This window comes from Typopeltis vanoorti, chromosome 20, assembly GCF_054136105.1.
Source record: "Typopeltis vanoorti isolate ZY-2024b chromosome 20, IOZ_Tvanoo_1.0, whole genome shotgun sequence".
In the NCBI taxonomy this organism is placed as follows: Eukaryota; Metazoa; Arthropoda; class Arachnida; order Uropygi; family Thelyphonidae; genus Typopeltis; species Typopeltis vanoorti.
Window position 1 is genome coordinate 12615624 of NC_143568.1, and position 21542 is coordinate 12637165.

The window sequence follows — 21542 nt, forward strand, 5'->3', positions numbered from 1 at the left end:
GTTCCAAACTGCTTGGCATGTTTATGGCACGACAGCCACCAAGAAAGAGCACTCTTTCCAACTATTCATTTATTATTCACAAAACTGACGTAAAATGTCCGCACTTTAAACAGAAAGTTAATCTCTAGAGAATTTTTTTTTTTGGTTTCATCGTAACAGAACCATTTCATGCATGTAATGCAAACTCAAACCTTTTAATTATTCAATAGAATATAGTAAACTAGGTTTTTACAAAGATTAAATTTCTCCAGATTGCCAGTAAGCATCGTGTTTTCATTATTAATTGAATGTGTATATATGTGTATTAGTCACATTTGATTAAACTTGTTGTTTAATCAAATTTTGAAAGTATAATTTTTAATTTTAATTCCTCAATAATACATACGGTGAATTATACTACTACGACTTCTACTATTTGTGCAATTCTCTCTGGCTATTGCAAGAAGAACCTATAGCTCTATCACAGACATTGCCTTAATGGTTTTCTTCTATAACCTGACATCTTTATTATCTGAAACTTTCCTAATTTTTATCATAAAATTATCTTGTCCACGCGGTTAGCCTAGTGGCTATGCTCTTCGCAACTATATGCCTGGAAGGAGTGTCCTGGGTTCGATTCCCGTCGCGGACGTGAGGAACTTAAGGATCTTTCTCAGACACAGCCAAGTTAGCCGGTCTTGGGCGTGGACTGCAGGGTTTTTCTCCCGTTAATCTGAGGTTTTTCCTCCCGCAAAGCAGACAAAGCGGCCCTATGAACACACGCAGCTACAGTCAAGGATATACTGGAGGCAGAGGGGCTAGGCACCTTATCCTCAGGACAGGTACGACTTAGAAGTGCTTAAGATAACTCTGTAACAGGCCAGTAGGCCTAACACGTAGAAGGAAGAAGAAGAGTAATTTATTATTAATTGGCTATAATCATGAAAAGACGAGCAAAGATGTGCTTACAAGGATTTGTAAATCGAAAGGAGTTTGTCAAGACAACGCTGAACGTAATCAGTATGCTGTAACCTGTGTTTCTGCTATTAATGTTTTAGATTACGTGTTACCTCAGTTTGGTAGATATTTGTGTGCTTTTCGATGATCTCGAGATGAATAGCTATCCACTGCTTTATCGGTCTCTTGCTGCTAAATTTCTGTCGAAAGGAAGAGACATGGTTTTAAATCTATTTCTATCCAAGTAGGATTAAAATGTTTTTCAGCTACGAACATAAATCAAAAAGTAAAGTTTTTTTTTTTTTTGCTAAACTAGAAATACAAAATATACTAGTTATATTATTCTTTGCCACCGTTCTTCAGTCTAATCCCAAACACTTATCAACCAGCCCGCGAGCTTCTTAAAGACATTTGAAAAAAAAAAAAAAAAAAAAAAAAATCGGATGATTTTTTCTCCCCCAAATTACGAAGGATGAAAATGAACAACTCGAAAGACGCTTTTATTAGTATATTCTGATATGTTGTATTATCCTTATGAAAAAATTGCCTTTACTTTTCGTTTTTCCATCATTAAATGCTGTTATATTTTACATTATAAACAGTGGCGACTCCTGGCTTGAAATCGTGGGGGTGCTGCAACTTTCGAAATATACATACACACTGTGAGTACAGTGAATACGTGTTTTGATAAAATATCAAAATTATGGAAAAATTAAAAAAAAATGAAACGTGAAAAAATATTGTTTATTATCGATAAAATTATACAGTTTAGTATAATTCAAAATTACTTAAAAATAAACTCCATTCTCATAACCCCAATAAAGTTCTAAAACAAAAACTATAACAAATGTTATGTCTTGAATTGTAATGTCCAACTATTTAAAGAGACGGAGAAAACACGATAAGCACTACGAACACTCTACTACTGGCGCAAACTGCATATAAACAACAGTGGAACTGCGCGACGGACAGTGCCGCATTGCGCTAATAGCTCGCTTCTCACTACGACGTGCATATGCATGTGCGCGTTGCAATATGACACTGTGGTAAACACAGTGCTGCTAGCGCCCTCCTAAGTGCTACAAGATGGATTTTTATTATTTTTTATACAAAATAAGAGAATTGTATAGGATTGCTGATGATAAAAATAAACATTACAAGCAAATATAAATAAATTAATAAATATATTTATATATCGGGAAAAATTGGGGATGCTGCAGTTCCGCAGTGTCTATGCACGAGCCACCCCTGATCATAAAGCAACCATCATCTTTGCTCATTTTTTCCATGCTAGTCACCTTAGTATGGTATTTTATTAATAACCCATTCAACGACATAAGGAGAGAGTCGATTCCAAGATCATATCTAAGGTAAACACTGTTTACTGAACCCACCAAAAATATACAACGAACTGACAACCTATTGATAACGGCTATTTAACAAATTAGACTGTATCCGCTCGCTATCAATAAAAATATAAAAAAGGATTTTATCTTTAGTGCCAACGATGAAAGATTTTTACATCATTGAAAGGGTTTCTTCATAATTAATTTTTTTCGTTATTAACCTTACAGAAGGAAGATAATACGTGGATGCAGTTAATTTTGTTAGTTTCATTTTTTTCACTTATTTAAAGTTCAAATTTCAGATAATTCTTTAGAGTGCTCTTACTATGGACACGTGCTCATTAGTTTGATTTCATTTCTGTTTAATTATGGATACTTAAGTCTGTGATCAGTCAGGCTTACAAAAGAAAAATGATGAAGGAATAATAAAACATAAGAGTATTAAATTGAAATATTTTCAATAAAAGATTTCAATAAAGGCTTAAAAATGAATCCCTTTTTCCATCGGATAACTATTCGCTTTGTTGGGATTGTTACCGATCATCATCGTGTCTGTTTGATTGATGTCACTTCTTGATTTCCAACAGAAACGTGACAAATATTTCAAACGTTTTATAAGAAATATTTTCGACGCCCAGACATCCAAACAGCAATCAGACAGAAGCAAACATTTTTCAACATTCTTTTCCGCTAAACAGTTACTGCCAAAGCATTTCTGATCTTTGATTTTTCAACTACGACCATCAAAGATGTTTAAGACACTCACCTTATTCTTTACTGTGTTTTTTTTTTTTTTGGTTGTATTTCTCCAAGGGATAAAATGGCGATTGCTTGGATTGTCTTTTAATATTTGAGTTTTTAGCGAAAAATAAAAAGACACCACGGAAAAGTTCCTCAGATAGAAGACGCAGAATTTGTTGAAAAAAAAAAGAAAACTGAAATGGATTGGGCTGGATTCTGTCCTAAAAAATAAAATAAAGTAACTTTATTTACAGCAAATATTTACGACAATTACAAGTTTATTGATGGAAAGTTGATTGGAGGCCTCTTAATAATTACCGGGTACCGTTCCTTGTGGAGCATTGTGTAACTTCTGTTTTAAGGTTTTAAAAAAGCAATAATGAATAGTGATTTCGTCATCTGCATTGAATCTTTCAAATTCGAGCAAAAGATGGTTCAAGCCTTATGCTATTATTAGGATTCTGTCAGAACAACGCCTGTCCCTTTGGTTGGCAATACCTCAATTCGAATCCTGTTTTTCCATTGATCATTATTTTATCCTTCTTGAATAAAGACAATTATTTAGTTTACAAAAGCCTGGATTTTCACTAAAAATGTTAAATTCAGTGCAAAATATGAAATATTAGTTTTATAACTGCGAAAACCTCAGTGGCTAATCGTTACCGAGGAGTTCTACGGTTGGAAAAGAAGCTGGGTTCAAATCCCGTCTAGGAAACGAATTTTTACAAGGGCTTCATGCTCGAGTTATCTAGTGTCATGCGGCAGCTCCCCCTTCCATCCGGGAAAAGCATTTAGTCCACAACACATACAAACCAGACAGAGAATTCATGCGACTACCACACAGTATGCTGTTCTCATAGTTGTTTCAGTTCTAATCTAACCAATCAACCTCATTCACATTTACGATCGCTGTTTACTGATAGGCATTACTTGTTCACATTTGTACAAAAAAGCTAATATCAATAAATAAACGAATTTTACAATTATGTAAAATATATAAAATTATAAGTTATATAATCTAATATTTAAACTCAGCATAAATATTACTTCAAATATATTGCTAATATTTAAAATATTAAATATCAGAAACCGTCTAACACATTTCTATCTAGAATTAAATAAATAGGAATATATTCTTCATAAATAAACATTTCTTCAAATTCTTTAACGAATTTGCATTACAATTTATGAATTACATCTAATTTGGATGAGTTTCATTGTAGCTCAGAGGAAGTGGTGCTTGCGTCCTCTGCGCTTGGTCGCTCGAAGTTAGACTTAAGTTCAAGTCTAGTCGTCGACTGGATGAACTTTTTGTAAGCCTTTCTTCGAAGCGTTTCCGAGTTAGCCGATCTCTGTCACTGGAAAGAGGGGCTTTTCCTCCCAGAAACTCGGGTTTTTCATCCCGTAAGCTCAAGAAAATCGACCGTAGTACCCACATTATTTCAGACAGTAACATATCTTGTTAGGGTTAGGTACCAAGAGATGGCAGCACTTGTTTGACAGCCTCTTCATCGGTGACTGCTATAATTAGTGATAGACATGGGCCAGCTATATCTGATTGGCGACCGGTGGAGATTGAACTGCCCACTCAGTCTCCAAAAGCTAGATAGGGTATAAAGGACTCGCCTACTCCCTATAAGGGAATAAAAAACGTTACATCATTTATTATTATTAAAATATACAATATTAGGATTGATGATAAACATAGCTGTGAGAATTTCATTTATTCTATTTTACGCATAACACATTTGTTTATTTCTTAAATAAATAAATATTTATTCTAGTGTGTAGCATAAAGGTCTATATTTAGACCTTTTTATACACTAGGATAAAGAATAGCTCGGAACTTCTGTCAAGTTTTTAAAGACTTTGTAATTATTCAAATAAAAAACTGTGAAATGAGACGCTATTTGTCGATTATGATATTAAAAAGCAATTAGCTCCAAAACCTCACCTCTTTGTCAAAGTGATTTTTGCAATTTCTGATTCTCAGTAATTGTTAAGTCATTTACCGTGTTTCCCTGCATATGGGAAGAACTTGGAGTTGTTTATATGATTTTTTCTTTTTCTTTTTTTTTTTTTTGTTAAATTCTTTCGGTGACGTATTTCACTCTGCAGTTTTGTTTATTTTTCACATTCGATTTTATTTCAGTATAAGAATTTTTTGTCACTTTTACTGAAATTTACAAGATTAAACAAAAAAATAATAATATTTGTAGTTTGGATACGAAACTACAACTTCGAACATTTTTCCTTGCGGGTAATCATCAAATTGCATAACTTTTCATAACGGTGGGGGGGAAAGCAATAAATGGAGGGTAAGAATGATGGATAATATCAAGTACGCTTTCATTTAGACTTGATGGTCGATTACCAAGCTCGTCTTAACTTCCTGAATATCTTTTTCAGAGAAGAATTTAGTTACTAAAGGTTATTGAAATTTCCATATTAAAAATTCCTTAGAATTACAAAACTTATTCGTCTCTTCGTCTTCCGCTTTCCCCAAAGGCCACAAAAATAGAATGAAATTGAATTTTGATGCAGAGAAAAAAACGAACGCGATGAAGTTGTGTGATCAGCTAAGACGATGCAAAATGAATACTTTTATATTTGTAGCCTGGAGCTATCGCAGACTTTTTTCCAAATATTAAATGCAATTTTAAGCTTAAGTACATTTACTTTGAATTTAAACTCGAGATTATTTCATGCCTAAGATAGATTCTTGCTACGAAAGTGGGGTTGTAATTTCTCATGAGAGCCTTAAACACTTTCAAAGATAAAAGAGAAACTTTGCTGTTAACTTTATTTTTAACAAATAGAAGCTTCAGTCGTAGGATATTTACCGCCCTCTATAATAATTTGTCTAATTTTAAAGCGAATTGCAGATATGGAAATATTTATTGAAAGAACATTTATTGTAGAAAAAAAAACGGATTGTAAAGTAGTCATTTCGTTTCGGTGAATGATAAAAGGTTGACTTGGCAAAATAATTTATAAGTAATATATATTTAATAATAATATTTAATCGGGGAATTTTAAAATGTAAAATTTATTTGAATTTGTATTTCTATAATTATGTCGATATGTTACCAATATGCACCCTGTGTCCAAAAAAGAAACCGAACTTTTGGAAAATAGAAGAAACTAGTGGCGCCACCTGTTGTATCTTTTTGTTGTCGAATGCGGCGACCTTCATTAGCATTGTGTCAACTGTTTATGACATTTGTTTCATTACAAGCCGAGTTATAATGCCAAGAGTGACTGTGTTTTAACCAACTGTAGGTTGCACGATATTCATGCTGTACGCGACGAATTCTCGCTATCAATCGCTTCAAAACTTCGAGATAAAACTCACCATTGACCGTCTGGCCAAGCAGAAAGAATTCTTTGTGGATAATTTCCTTGAATCGTAGAAACAAATCAGCATTGTCTATACGTTTGACTTTTCCAAGCGACTTTTTTTCGGATGCCCCTCTTCTGGTGGTCTCCACTGAGCAGTCTGGCGCTTTGTTTCGGGCTCGTACTCAAAACACCACGTTTCGTCACCAGTAACGATGGTTTCAAGGAAGTTTGAGTCCTTACGAGTGGTTTTAATGAGGTCCTTGCAGTGTTCAATTCGATACATTTTTTGGTCGTCAGTCCACTTGTGGGGAACAAATCGCGAATTCAATTTACGAAGGCTCAACATTTTGTGCATAACATTTTGACTCTCGGTCAAAATGTTGTGCACAGTTGATTTTGGAATCCCCAATTCATCTTCAATCAATCTCACGGACGATTTCAGAGTTTCTTTGATGAAATCACGCACCTTTTTCGATGTTAACTTCGCTCAGTTCCAGTTTTTGGACCGCCCTGCTTTTCCTCGTCCTCAAGCGTCTCACGACCACTTTGAAATCGCTTTAAACCACTCGTAAAGTTGAATACGTGATAATCATTCATCACCGTATGCTTTTTGAAGCATTTGATGAGTTTCGGTAAAACTTTTACCAAGTTTAACACAAAAGTCAATCGCAGCTCTCTGTTTGAAACTCATTTTCCGACCGTTCGTCAAAACACACTGTCCTTCTTGACACTATAAATCGGCTTCTAATGAAACAAATGTCATAAACAGTTGACACAACACTAATGAAGGTTGCCGCTTTCAATAACAAAAGTATACAACAGGTGGCGCCACTAGTTTCTTCTATTTTCTAAAAGTTCGGTTTCTTTTTGGAGGGAGGGTGTAAAATACTTTTGTTGATACGCATCTTTGAAATAGGATTAAGATTCTTAAGTGGAATTGACGTGAAATTATAGGAAAATACGATGTGGTAACCTTCTTTCGTAACTCTAAAGAAAAGTGAAAATGAAAATCAGCATTCATAGTAATTCATATAAATGCAAAATTGAAAATATCCAAAGTAGTACATAAGAAGGAGCCTCCTTAGTTCGATCGGTATAGACGAAGCCTTTTATTCGGAATGACCTGGGGTTCGATTACTGTCAGTGACGTCAGGAACCTTTATCTGGTCTCTTTCGACTAAAAGGTGAGTTAGCCGGTCTCATAGGGAGTAGGGGACTTTTTTTCCACCCGGAAACTATCACACACATGGATTACAGTCATGAATACGTCCCAGCCATATGCTGATCCCCAGCCCGGAATGAAATAGGGATGGGGAGGGGAAGAAATGGTGAACTACCCTGTAAAAATCTCACCAAGAATACTTGTGGGCAATGCCTACAAAGTCACCTACAGTCGGAAACGACTGAAAGGGAAAATCACCGTCACCAGTAAATCCCTGGGTGAGTCTTTGAACTCATTGGAGGTGTCACGTAATAATAATAAGAGGAAACAGCTATTTAGATATTTTACATTTTAAAATAGAAACATTTTAAGAAAGAGGTAAAACGAAAACATGTAAATACGAATTAAAAAACTGATAAAAAATCAATGAGGAAATAGAAGAAAATAGAGAGATTAAAATAATTCTCAAAGCATGAAAAATATGAAGTCATACTCTTCAAAGACCTCATTTTAGAAGGCAAACAGAAACCGTATCTTTGGTATCGCACTTCTAATTTAACCCGTGTACAAATTATCAAAGGCGATCTCTCTGTGGGTGAGAGATGTTTTCCCCATCATTTATCCTTTAGGGAAAAAGTAGAAAGAAACTCAAGCATTATCTAATATTTCCGTATTATTATTTGATAACATTAGCCCTAAAGTTCTTCCAATTAGGCTCCCATTAAATACCCTTTTCCTTCTGCACCTGGGTTACTGTTTCTACTCTCGTAGAGTGATACATGGTAGAAGTTTTTATTATTTCCCCCCCCCTCCTCTGAATTCACCTTATGTTGAGATACCTTAGTCTTTGTTATTTCATCCACTAGTTTCTTTTTGCATATCCATAATTTTCGCAACACACACACACACACACACACACACACACACACACACACACACACACACACACACACACACACACACACACACACACACACACACACACACACACACACACACACACACACACACACACACACAAAGTATAACGACAGACGTATTATAAAAATTAATCTTTTGAATTCTTCATTCATCTCATAAAAATATTACGTCGACAGAATCATGGAGCCTGCAACAAAGAAACATTTCGCAAGAATATCAATTAGTGTGCTGATACTAAGATGAAGCCCGAGGAATAATGGCAGACAAAGAAGCAGTAAGAGTGAAAGAATGATTGAGAAAGTGATGAAAACTTTTCTTATTATGATCGCTAAGACGCTCGGAAAAAGAAACAAGAATGCGCAACCAATTTGAAGATCAGTGGAATGAAAGCATACAAAATGGAGATAAATATGACAGGAGAAGATAAAGAGCCATAATTCGTATGACAGATCCAGGATAGTAAGAACGTCTTAAAGAAAATAAAAGGTCAAACGATGAACAACCAACTGCCTTACTTCCCAAGAGATAAATTCCACTACATGTACGTGACCAAAGCCATAAAAGCACGTTGATGACTATTTAACTATTATAAGTTGTGCAATTAAAAGTTTCTCAAAACCACAGAGAAAATTGGCTTTTATCCAGATGCGTGTTTCAATTTTCAAGCCCTAATGCACATTTCGAAAGATGGGAAATTTGTCCTAACTGCCATCTGCTGTTTAGCAACATAATGATCAGCTTTTCATAGGAAACTAAACCAAAAAAAAAAAAAAAAAAGGAATTCAATTTGCAGCAAATGATATCTTTGGGTTGTTTCTGTTTCCGATTTTTTTAAATTTTATTTTTACTTTCTTCGTCTCCTTTCCAAAAAGAAGGTAAATAAAGACATAAAAAGATTAAAAATCTACACACACGCACACAACCAACAATATATACCGGGGTGAGGGCTAAATGTCAAAAAAAATAATAATATCATTTCTGGAGTAAAAGTGGGTGTTTTGAATAATTTAAGGAGTTGGTTTCTTTTAAAGGATAAGTTAAATTTCTTCTTAATAATATAACATACATTTTACCTTAAGATTTCATATTTTCATATTCCAATTTGAGGAGTGTCCTCTTTACTATTTTTATTATTGTATATTATCAGAGGCGAATTCTCCATGCTTGCTGCGCAAGCTCATTAATTGAGAAAGAAGTAATATTTATTTGTTAATAAATGCATGCATTTATAAGCATTCCATTTAGGCTTTTATTTTTGTAGACAGAAGACGTCTTAAGCTTGCGCGGCAATAATTGAGCTTTGCGTTGTATATCGAAGGCCGATGTTTGCTCGTCTAGTCAAAGCTACCTTGGCTTGCTCAGTTGTACGAGCTTCCAGGTCCTCGCTGCAGCACTGTGATTTCATTGCCGCGCATAGCCATTTCCGCTCCCTTCGCCTCGTCTTAAACACAGACCATACGCAGTCAACGCAGCTCTAGCCAGTGAGCTTCAGCCAGCCTTTACAAGTGTGCGTGTTGCTTGGGAAAATTAAGTTACAACCAACTTTTTATGACGATGTTATTGACCAGTTCATAAAGAAGAACGTAGAGTAGAATTTGTATTCAAGTAGCTAAATTGAAAAAGATAGAATATCATTTGTAAAATAAATGTTGTATTTGTATGATTAAATGTACATACATTTCAAAATATGTAGTTTTAAATGGTCAGTAATTCATTATTCCGCTAATCAGACTTCAATCACACCTCTCACTCCCTGAATGATAACAAGGGCAAGCGTGAATTTCAAGACCAGTATTCGCCCCTGTATATTATATCAACTGAATATAGCGGCATATTAATTATAACGCCCCCAGACAGTTCTTTTGTACTTTTGGGAGTAAGCTAATAAGATAATCCTAAAGTTTTCTCATCAAGAATGTTTGTGCACTATTAAATTGATTCATCTTTTAAGCAGGGCCGTACCGTATTTATGCACAGGCACAAGAGGGTCTAGCTGAAGATGCCCCGAAAGGGCATAAACAATGAGGGGGGGGGGAAGCTCCGGCGCACTCTAGCGCCTTGGGCCCGATCCACCTCGTGAAAAGTGTAAGTTCTTTCCAACCAGAACGCTTCGTCCATACAACTGTTTCTCAACAGGGGAGATATCGCTCCCAAGGGATGAAAATTATTTGTTCAGAAAAGACGAAAATTAGTTTTCGATTAATTTCGTTAAAGTTCGATTAATCCAACAGTCTGTTTTCAAATTAGGTTGAGTTCTGTGAATGTTGCACTACGTTGGCGCTGATCATATTTACCGGCAGGCATTCATTTGACTGTGTATGTCATCGTCCCTTTTGGTTCTTTGTTATTACCCTAATGGTTATAAAAAAAAGTTGTAATTTAAATTTGGGAACACTCGGCAATATAAAATATGAGCCCAATCATTTTATACAATTACATAAAGTAATATAATAAATATATGTAAGTCAAAGACGAAGTTCGATGGTTATTGCGAACTATTGCGTTATAAGATATCTTTGCAGTGAAAATGTCAATGGATCACTTCTGCATGCACATACCAAAAAAAAAAGAAAGTTAGTGGTTGCTATGGCAATTCACTTCCCAATTCAGCTGAATCATTTGCGCAAGATAAAAGGATTAACGAAAACCTCTCTTCAGCGAAAACAAAAAGTAGATATTCATGCAATCATTCGGATATAAAACTTCTCCCTCAGACGATCTTGATGAACGACCATAATGTGCAAAGGACATTAGAAAAGTTATCTGTCTGAATATGAATGAGATAGGACTGCTCTCTAAGAACTTTTCATAATTTGAACGTAATCCTTCCATTTCCTCCACCCTCTTAACTCGATACATTTACATCAGTCTTAAAATAGAACTGAATAAATAGATTTGGTTTTCAGGCCATTCATGGTACATTAAACACCAGAAGGCAACTACACCGGTGTACAAAATACCCTGAAATGAATAAGAACCAATCACAAGTGAAACAAACCTTGCAATAAATTCTAAAATGAAATAATTAAAATCCCTAGAAACCAGATCTGGCTGACGGGATTTTGGACAACAGCTCAAGCTTTGCCTTGCAGAACTTTGATCATCCAATTCTGTATCTTCCTATAAATTAATGCTAAAATCTTGTTAATGGCATTGCGTGCATCATGTCTTTGAAAAGTTCGTTTTAAAAATTATTGGTTGCGGTCAAATTTCAATCAGAATACTTAAAAATGCCAGATGGATTTCACAAAACTGGAATGTGGTGGAGTATTAGATCTGCGATGGAAGAGGACAATATACATAAAAAAATGACCAGGTGATTCAAAATGAAGCTTGACTTGAAAGGAATCCAGGAAAACTGTGAATCCAGATTTGAATTCAAATCAACCGAAATTAAGAGGCAGACATATTTAAATTTGTTCTAAATGATGTATAATGTAATTTAGTATCCATGAATGGCAGCTGTGTTTTTATGCATGTAACAAAAAATGTTATTCATATAAAGGTGCTGAAATCATAATTATCGACACACAAAATAAATAACAAAAATGTAGCCGCTTGAAGAAGTGTACAATAGTCAAAAAATGTGCAATGATATCCAGTATGGGTCATTATAATGAATTCTCTTTAGTATCACGTTATTTAAAAAAAAATCATTTAAACGCGTGATGTAAATCAAAAACGTTTTTTTTTAGAGTTGATATTCATACTGCTGAAAAGCATTACCAGGCTTTTCCGTCGTAGTCAGAAGAACCGTACGTCAGATTTCAAATTCCAGGTTAAATTTCTCCAATTATCATCTACTTAACGACCTTAACCTAAGTTGAAATTCAGTCTGTGATTGGACGATCATTTAAAGATGTTTTTCTGATATTTGCTTTAGCAAACACTTGTACCTGAACACACGTATTCAACAGATTTATATAAAAAAAAATTAAAAACTCTTAATACCATGTAATAAATAAATATTCTAACGTGGTTACCTGAACAAAGTAGGCTGCCTTCTTTTAGCATTTTTTCTTTAATCGTTCGGCGTCTATACCTCAGTCGATGTCCTCTGTAGATTCGAATCTGTTCGAAGGCACGAAGAATCTCTGTCGGGAGTTTTCAACTGAGATTTAACTAGCCAGAAGAACATACGCAATTTTCACAGACATGTGATAATGTGGGAATAAGGATTAATCACCCTATTCCGTTGAATCCGGTATCGAACGCCTGATATAAGAAGCCTACAACATTAAGGAATCGGTGTCCACTTTCATTGATGCAGACTATCAGTTGATTTCTTGGCGTTGTGCCTAGACGGGAAGCGATGAAAATACTTTTATTATTGAATGTTGTGTTCTGTCATCTTTTTTCTATTTTAAATTTTTCATTAAGAAGTAAAAATTATAGATTATAGACTAACTATAATACATAAACTATATTGTACTATATATTATATGCAAGGGAGGCTCGTGCATAGGCACTGCGGAACTGCAGCATTCCAATTTTTTTCTCGATATATAAATATATTGATTTATTTATATTTGCTTGTAATATTTAATTTTATCATCAAAAATCCTACACAATTCTCTTATTTTGTATAAAAAATCATAAAAATCCATCTTGTAGCACTTAGGAGGGCGCTAGCAGCACTGTGTTTACCACAGTGCCATATTGCAACGCGCGCAAGCATATGCACATCATAGTGAGATGCAAGCTATTAGCGTAATGCGGCACTGTCCATCGCGCAGTTCCACTGTTGTTTATATGCAGTTTGCGCCGGTAGTAGAGTGTTCGTAGTGCTTATCGTGTTTTCTCCGTCTCTTTAAATATTTGGACATTACAATTAAAGGATTTAATTGCAATGTCCAAAAAGTTGTAAATCCATTCCTCTAATTACAATTAAAGGAATGGATTTTATTTTTAAGTAATTTTGAATTATACCCGACTGTATAATTTTATCGATAATAAACAATATTTTTTCCTGTTTAATTTTTTTTTAAATTTTTACTATAATTTTGATATTTTATCCAAACACGTATATACTGTACTTGCAGTGTGTATGTATATTCCGAAAGTTGCAGCACACCCACGATTTCAAGCTACTAGCCGCCCACTGATTATATGTAAATATATTACACACACACACGCACGCGCGCGCGAAGATATGTACTATGGGAGAAACACTAATCCCTAGTTAAAATTGTTTTGATTGTTCAAAAAATGAACTCATCCAGTTTATATAACTTCCGACTATGTTTACACTTTGGACACTAAATTATACGACATGAATTATTCATCTAGAAATCAGAAATGACATCTGGTTATACGAATACAAAAATATGAACGATGGATTAGAGTAAATTGGAATTAGAATTAGAATGGGAAATTAGAAAGAATTTAGAAAGTCTTCGAATTTCATTATCATTTCTAACTCCGCAATTTGTCATTCTCTGCACTGAAACTATGTGTCTTAAGACTTTCTAATTTCTCGTCAACAAATGTGAATATGCTTAAATACAGAATGGGAAAAAATAAAAAATTTTAAAAAAATCGCATTAAAAATACACCAGCATAAACTAGCATTTTTATCTTTAAACGATATTCAAGAATTACTTTTCCCATTTCTAATTAATTTGTCTTTTTCTTTTATTTATAAAAATGCTCAAGACAGCGACATCTGTTAGAGAAAATACGAACGTACCGTTAGTAGTATATGTTAATATGTTTTTATTTTATGATCGTTTGGCGAATTTACATTTACGTTTAAAAAGACTTCTAATCATGAAAGCAAACAGCCAGTTCTTTTTAATAGCAGAGTAGCATTGGACCTCACAATAAAACAAAACAATACAAAAAAACTTGGACAATCTTTCCACATTCTGAAATAAGAAATAGAAATATAACTCTTATCGGAATAGTTGAATTAAACATTCTAATAATTTTAGTTATGCACGCAATATCTTATGTGGATATTTGTGTCGTGTTTTAGTTTGCTATGTTCTGTTGGTCTCTTATTTTGCATAGCTGAAGAATAGCTGAAACAAATTAAAAATAAAGAGAAAGGAAGTGAATTCTGAGTTGGACAGAAAATGGATGGCGATTAATTATTGACATATATATGAAGAATTACTTCATATATATGTCAATAATTAATCTGGATAAAGAAGGTCGGTCAGATGAGTGTCGATGCTCTGGCTGTAAAGAAAAAGCAGATTTTTATCTGACGCCTATAGGATTAACAGGTAAAACATGCCGGCTCGGACGTCGCCCAGATCAACAAGACCCGCGATACCAATCGAGCGATCGGGGTTGGATCGAAAAGTGGGATATCGAAAGGAAGCAAACTGAAACTAACAGAACTGCTATCAGTAGAAACGTGGAATGTGCGGACACTCTGGATGTCAGGAAAATTAGAATTACTTGTGAGGAAATGAAGAGATATCGGTGTGATATACTAGGATTGCCGGAGATGCGATGGACATCATCTGAAGAAATCAATGGATGCGAAGTAATATGGTCAGGACATGACACCAAGCACGAAGCAGGAGTACGCTTCCTTCTTAACAAAAGAGCTGGAGAGGCACTGTTAGGCTACAAATCAGTCAATGAACGAATCATAGTAGCAAACTTTCAGGCAAAACCATTTAAGATATCAATAGTCCAGATATATGCACCCACATCTGACAGCACAGATGAGGATATTGACAATAGAAACAATACCAAAGCAAGATGTACTAATTATTGAAAGAGATTAGAATGTCAAAGTTGGATAGATAATGTTGGAAAAGAGTCATGGGAAGCTATGGTTTCGGAGAAAGAAATGAACGAGGTGAAAAATTGTTAGAATTTGCTGTGACACACGAGATGATGATCTGTAACAAAAGGAGTGTAGAAAATGGAGTGTAGAAAAAATTCCAACAAAAGGAGTTTAGAAAATGGACGTGGTGGTCAAATGATGGGAAACCAAAAACATGATTGATATGATTACGATTAAAAGAAAATGGATAACATCAGTACCGCAATGTCGAACTTTTCAAGGAGCGGATATAGACTCGGACCATAGTTTAGTGATTGCAAACATCAAGTTGAATTTAAAAAAGAAATATAAACCCCAACATTAGAATAGAAGAGATACAGCAAGAATGAGTGAAGAAGAAATAAGAAGGTACAAAACAGTGCTAGAAGAGAAACTTAAAAGTGTATAGAAAGAAAAAAACCGAATCTAAGAGTGAAATGAGTAATAAAGGCGATAGAAGATGCAGCTGAAGAAACAGTGCCAGAAGAAGAGAAGCTCAAGATGAAATGGATTAGACAAGAAACACTGAAGTTAGTACAGGAGAAAATAATGTTGAAGATAAGAAGGGATACATCAGAACAAATAGAGGAGCAATATAGAAGAAAGTGTAATGAGGTGAAAAAAGCAGTCAGAATGGATAAGATGAAATGATTAGAAGCCCAAAATGCAATACTATTGAACAGCACTATGGAGAGCATAAACAAATGAGATATACAAAATTATCGGAACTATTAATAGAAAGTGGCAACCAAAACAGACCACAATTAAAGATGAAAAAGGCAGGGTATTAATGAATAAAGAAAAAATTGTACAGCGGGTGGGCAAGATACAAGATACTTCGTATAACTAGTGAGTTATATGAAGAAAAACTAGATTTCGATAGCGTTGGGAAACTGACTGAAGAATTGAAGCAGATATCACCACCAAGTAATGAGCATCATATGGACATTTCTTCAGTGACATCAATATCACTGGTCGCAAAATAGTAGTCTTTGAAGCGGTTCATTTCTGTGAACATATGTCATAGCCACGTGTGATCATTTAATATATAGTGATGCTGCGTAAAGAAATTCTTTACTACATGCCATCCCTCTGCACTGTTCAAAGTCTTCGCTTTCAATCCTTATACCATGAGAGTCGTTGCATCAACAGATGTGAAACAGTCTGTTGCTTGTCTTACACGGCTGTACACCATAATTCATGGCTTGCTAAACCTTTTTAATCGTTGTTGAACCAGATTCGATCATTGTTCTATCTCAACAGTCTCTCATTTGACTTCAAGTGTGGCTATGTAAGCTCCTTGTTCTTAAACACACCATCAAGCATCTGATGCCTGAGTACTTGAGATTATTACCTCCAAATTTCTACAACCATGCGGAGATTTAACAGATGCTGAATTTTGGTTATATATATATATATATATATATGATGAAAGAATGATCATTGACTCGGTTAACATACATATTTTTTAAAAACGAATTGAATGTCTAAAACTGAGATTTAAGTAAAAATAGTTTTAATATTAAAACACGACTAGTTTCAGTTTGTAACAGCCTTCATCAGGTGACATTATAAAAGAAAAAAAAAGAAAAAACACTAAAACACTGAAGCTTGAATGAACTATGAACAACATAGAGAGTCTCTATACATAATTGATATTAAAACGTTGTGGTTGTATTTAAAGTTCTTTCGTTTGATTCGACAGATTTGTCTGTCTGCCCAAAATAAGGAATATCACCATCACACAATATTTTATATACAGTACACCAGGGTATTTAAGATGATGATGGCAAGGTTTTGGGTGGCTTATTAAGAAACGGATTTTTGAAAGTGGAGTGAACAAAGTTCTGATATTTTATTTTCTTAGAACGTTTGCTAATTTACATGAAACTGTACTTATGTAAGGATGTACTTATGTAAGTCTTTGAATCTATTTATTTCTTCTGAGCGATGTCTAGGAGGATTAAGAAGGAATCTTTCAATGATTCTCTTGGAATATCCATTAACTTTGAAAGAAGTTTTGAGATGGTTTATTTCTGTAAGAAGTTCATTTGGGTCATCCAGAAGAGAACGGTATCTATGTCCCAAGGTGGAAATTATTCCAAGCTTATGAGGAGGGAAGTGATGGGACTGACTATGCAGATATCTGTTGGTATGTGTAGGCTTTCTATATATCGATATTTTGAGTTAACCAGAAGAGCGGGTCAGTTTAACATCAAGAAAAGGCAGGGAATTATCCGTTTCAAGCTCGACAGTAAACTTGATACTTTGATGTCGGCTATTGAGATGTTCGAGGAAAACCATAAGGGATTCATGTCCATGGCTCCAAATAATGAAGACATTATCTACATAGCGTTTCCAAAAACTTTAGGTGTTAAAATAAAGGAAGTGATAGCTTTGGTTTCAAAATCCTCTAAGTAAATATTGCGAGTACAGGGGATAAAGGATTACCCATAGCCAGCCACATTATATATATATATATATATATATATATATATATATATATATATATATATATATATATATATATATATATATATATATATATACGTTATATAACGTAATATAACGTAAAATATTAATATATTATATATATTATATATTTATATAATATAGTAATCTTTCTCTCTCATGACATGCAAGATATCGCTATTTTTTTCATTTACTTTATTACAGCTCTTGGAAGAAGTACAGAATCTACAGTATGTAAAGCAGCAGCGGCTATCTACCAGAAGCGTCGACAACGTCAACCAATCATCACCTCCAATGTATCAACGCTAGGTGTTTTGGATGATTCATACACTTCCATCACAGAAGTACGTATTATGTTTCTTGTTCCAAAGCAGTAACTATAGTTATACAATAGTTTACATTTTTTTTTACATTTTAAATGCTTCGTTAATTTGTTCACTTTTCTAAGACAATGACAAGTATTCTCTACTATGCTGCCATCTATTGTCACAAACCGTTTACTTCAAGATGGCAACTCGTTCGATGAATTAATAATATTTAGAATATATATTATAGTTCTGACTTATGGAAAACTATCTGCATATTCTTTTAATAAATATTCTTTTTACAAAAGAAAAAAGAATGAATAAAATAAAATATGAGCATATTTTTTACAAAACAAAAAATAAATAAATAAGAAAATAAGAAAAATATACTTAAATGCGATTTATTTATGGATGAAACTTACAATTAAACAAAAAATAAGAAAAGTTATGGTAATTAACTCTTCGACCAGAATTATATGTTTAGTTTAGTATTGAAAGTTAAAAAAGGCCTAAATGCCATCCAAATGAATACAAATAGAATACGCTGATTTAGCTCAAACAAGTAGAAATTTTAAAATTTCTACTTGTTAAGTTTTAAAATTTCCACTTTTACATTCCATTTTTAAAGTGATATTTTAATTTTTTTTAAATAAAAATTTTAAGTTTGAAAGGGTTTTACAAATTTTTAAAAAAGCAAAAATTATGCCCTGTTTTTTGTTATTATTCTACCTTTAGGACACGAGATTTTGTTTTGTTATTTCACATTTTATTGTTATCTATCATTATATTACGTAATCTGAACTCGCGTATTGTCAAGTTAAAGCAAACATAATTCTATAAAATTTAGAAATTATTGAACAAAATACTCGAATACTTTAAAATCCAAACAACCATTTAATTCTCTTTAAATTTTGTGAAGCGTATTAAATTCAAAAGAAATTCTTGTGCAAAACTATTTTCGGTGAATAACATAAAAATCTCTTTGAGAAGTTAACGACAACTGCCTTTTTTGTTCTTCTTTATTTTAATGCTCTGCAGTTAAATGGAAGAAAAAAAAATTCTGCATAATGACACTACAAGGAGAGAGAGCATTATCGGTTTTGAAGAATAGGATCAATAAAGACAAGAAAAGCAGTTGCTGGGCATAACTTTTTTTTTCCCTTCTTATTTTCTCTTTTGGAGTTCATTATCGGAAAAAATACGTATGGCCCGAAGGCATCTGTCATTGAATTTCACCATACATTATTTCCGCTGTTTACATCTCTTCTAATTAAGAAAATTGGGACTAGTTTTTGAGAAATGCATCGTTTTTTTAACGCCAAGGGACTTTAAATGCCACTGAATTTTATTATCTGCATTTTAATAGACTTGAATTTCATTCGCTAGTTTAAACCCATAGGATAGAGAATGACACTCATAATTTACGTATTTGCTTGTTCTTCTGGTTAATCGAATTTTTATATGAACGCAACCAGAAAAATGTCGAATCGTTGACATTTAAAATATATATATATTAAGTGATGGAAAATAACCGTGTACAAGCTTATACTCAGTAATATTCACTATGGCCTCTGCCCCACCCCACAAAAAAGAATAAATTATTCTAAATTACTTCGATAGATTTTCTGAATTTTATCTTACCACATACAACAGAAGATTAAAATAATATAGCTAGTTAGTAACAAAAAAGTCGAGGCCGTTTTAGCCCTAACTAACTTTTGGAGACTGAGTTGGCAGTTCAATCTCCACTGGTAGCTAATCAGAGATAGCTGGCCCAAGGCTATCACTAATTAAGCGGCATGCAGTGAAGAGAGGCTGCTCAACATGTGCCGCCATCTCGTGGTCCCTAACACTAACACAATATTTTTAATGTCTGAAATAGTGTGGGTTCTACAGTCGATTTTCTTCAGTTTATGGGACGAAAAACCCGAGTTTTCAAGAGATAAAACCCGCTTGTCCGTGCCAGAGATCAACTAACTCAGGAACTGGTCGAAAAAAGGCTTAGAGAAATTTCCTCTAGTCGCCAACTACACTTGACACTAAGTCTTCCTTTGTGTGGTCAAGCGCCATGGTGTGCAAATGCCACATCCACTGAGCTACACAGGCTCAAAATCATTAAGTATAAAACATTGTGGTATAAAATATATGTAAAAAATAATAGCAGAGGTTCACATTTTTACAATTGCTTTTATTTCATCAAAATCGACCGTGCAATTCACGCCGCTTCAGACAATAATATACAGTGTCAAGGTTAGGGTCCGCTAGATAGCAGCAGTTGTTTGCCATACTCTCCTATCCGAATGTCTTTGAATCGTTGATAGTCTTTGGTCAGCTATCTATGATAAGGTAAGGATGGATATTGCTGTGTTCCTAGTTTCCAAAGTTGGTTTAAGGCTAAATGGCCTTGCTTACTCCTTTTGGGTAATAAAAGGTGCTATTATTACTTTTCAAAATCAATAAAAAATAATTGATTTAGTTCTGAATTGTCTATTTTTTTTTATGTGCAACCGACGCTGTTAATCCAGAGTATATTTAAACATGCAACTGGAGCTGACATTCATTGACATATGTCTGGATCGTGAGGAAGTAAACATTTTAAAGTTTTGGAAACTTTTGGGGGGATATATCTACTGTACGAAAAGACATTAATTTAACAAATTTCAAGAAGTCTACTTAGATGAATTGATACGGAAATGTATACAGAAAGACAAAAAGATTATTTCTAGTTTTGACATTTAATCTGATGAAAACTCTGTATTTGTATTACATCATTTCTTTTCTTTTCATGATTCTGTCCATCATGTATTATAAAACTGTATCATTTAAGATATAATCCAACAAACATCTCTTTATGCAAGTCCAAGAAAATTTACCAAATCTGCAAACTGATAGAGACAGCAGGGAAGAATTAAAAATTCTTTTTTAAGAAAAATTTAAAAAATGTTTTAAATTTTTTTATTAATATTTTTTAAAAAATGTTTTCACGTAACCTTTTGGAAGTTGGATAATATGTCTTCTCTTCTCCCCCCACCTAATAAAATAAACTGATAATACAGAAACCTAGAAACACTTGTCTTCTCGTCCAGAAAAAGTTCAAACCTGAATATGCCATTACCATGAGTGTGTGAAATATCAGACAGAAAGGAGGAAATGTTACCTTAAACGAACTTGCATCCCATAGACAAGGCACTGTTGGCATAAGAAAATGAGAGAGAATAAAAAAAATCAGCTAATGCCTTTTTTTGTTCCCATATAGGGAGTAGACAAGGCCGTTTTAGCCCTATCTAACTTTTGGAGACTGAGTGGGCAGTTCAATCTCCACTGGTAGCCAATCAGAGATAGCCGGCCTAATAAAATAAGGAACTTGTTTGTTGATTGTAAAAGTAAGATGACGAATAGATTTTTTTTGGTGTGAAAAAAAAAGACATTGTTTAAGACAAAGAAGATCAGGTTATTTTCTTCTATTTTATTGAGAAGAATTCAAAGAACTGACGCTACATAGATTTGAGATCTTGTTTATATTTTATGCGAAT

General features: G+C 33.9%; 1 protein-coding gene across 1 annotated transcript in view; it reads left to right on the forward strand.

The window, feature by feature from the left end:
- Window positions 1–21542, forward strand: part of LOC150095240 (uncharacterized) — a 158931-nt gene that overhangs the window by 91222 nt on the left and 46167 nt on the right. The window contains exon 4 of the mRNA XM_090409840.1: window positions 17909–18048. Within this exon, the coding sequence (XP_090265966.1) occupies window positions 17909–18048 (140 nt within the window). The remainder of the gene's footprint in view (window positions 1–17908; window positions 18049–21542) is intronic.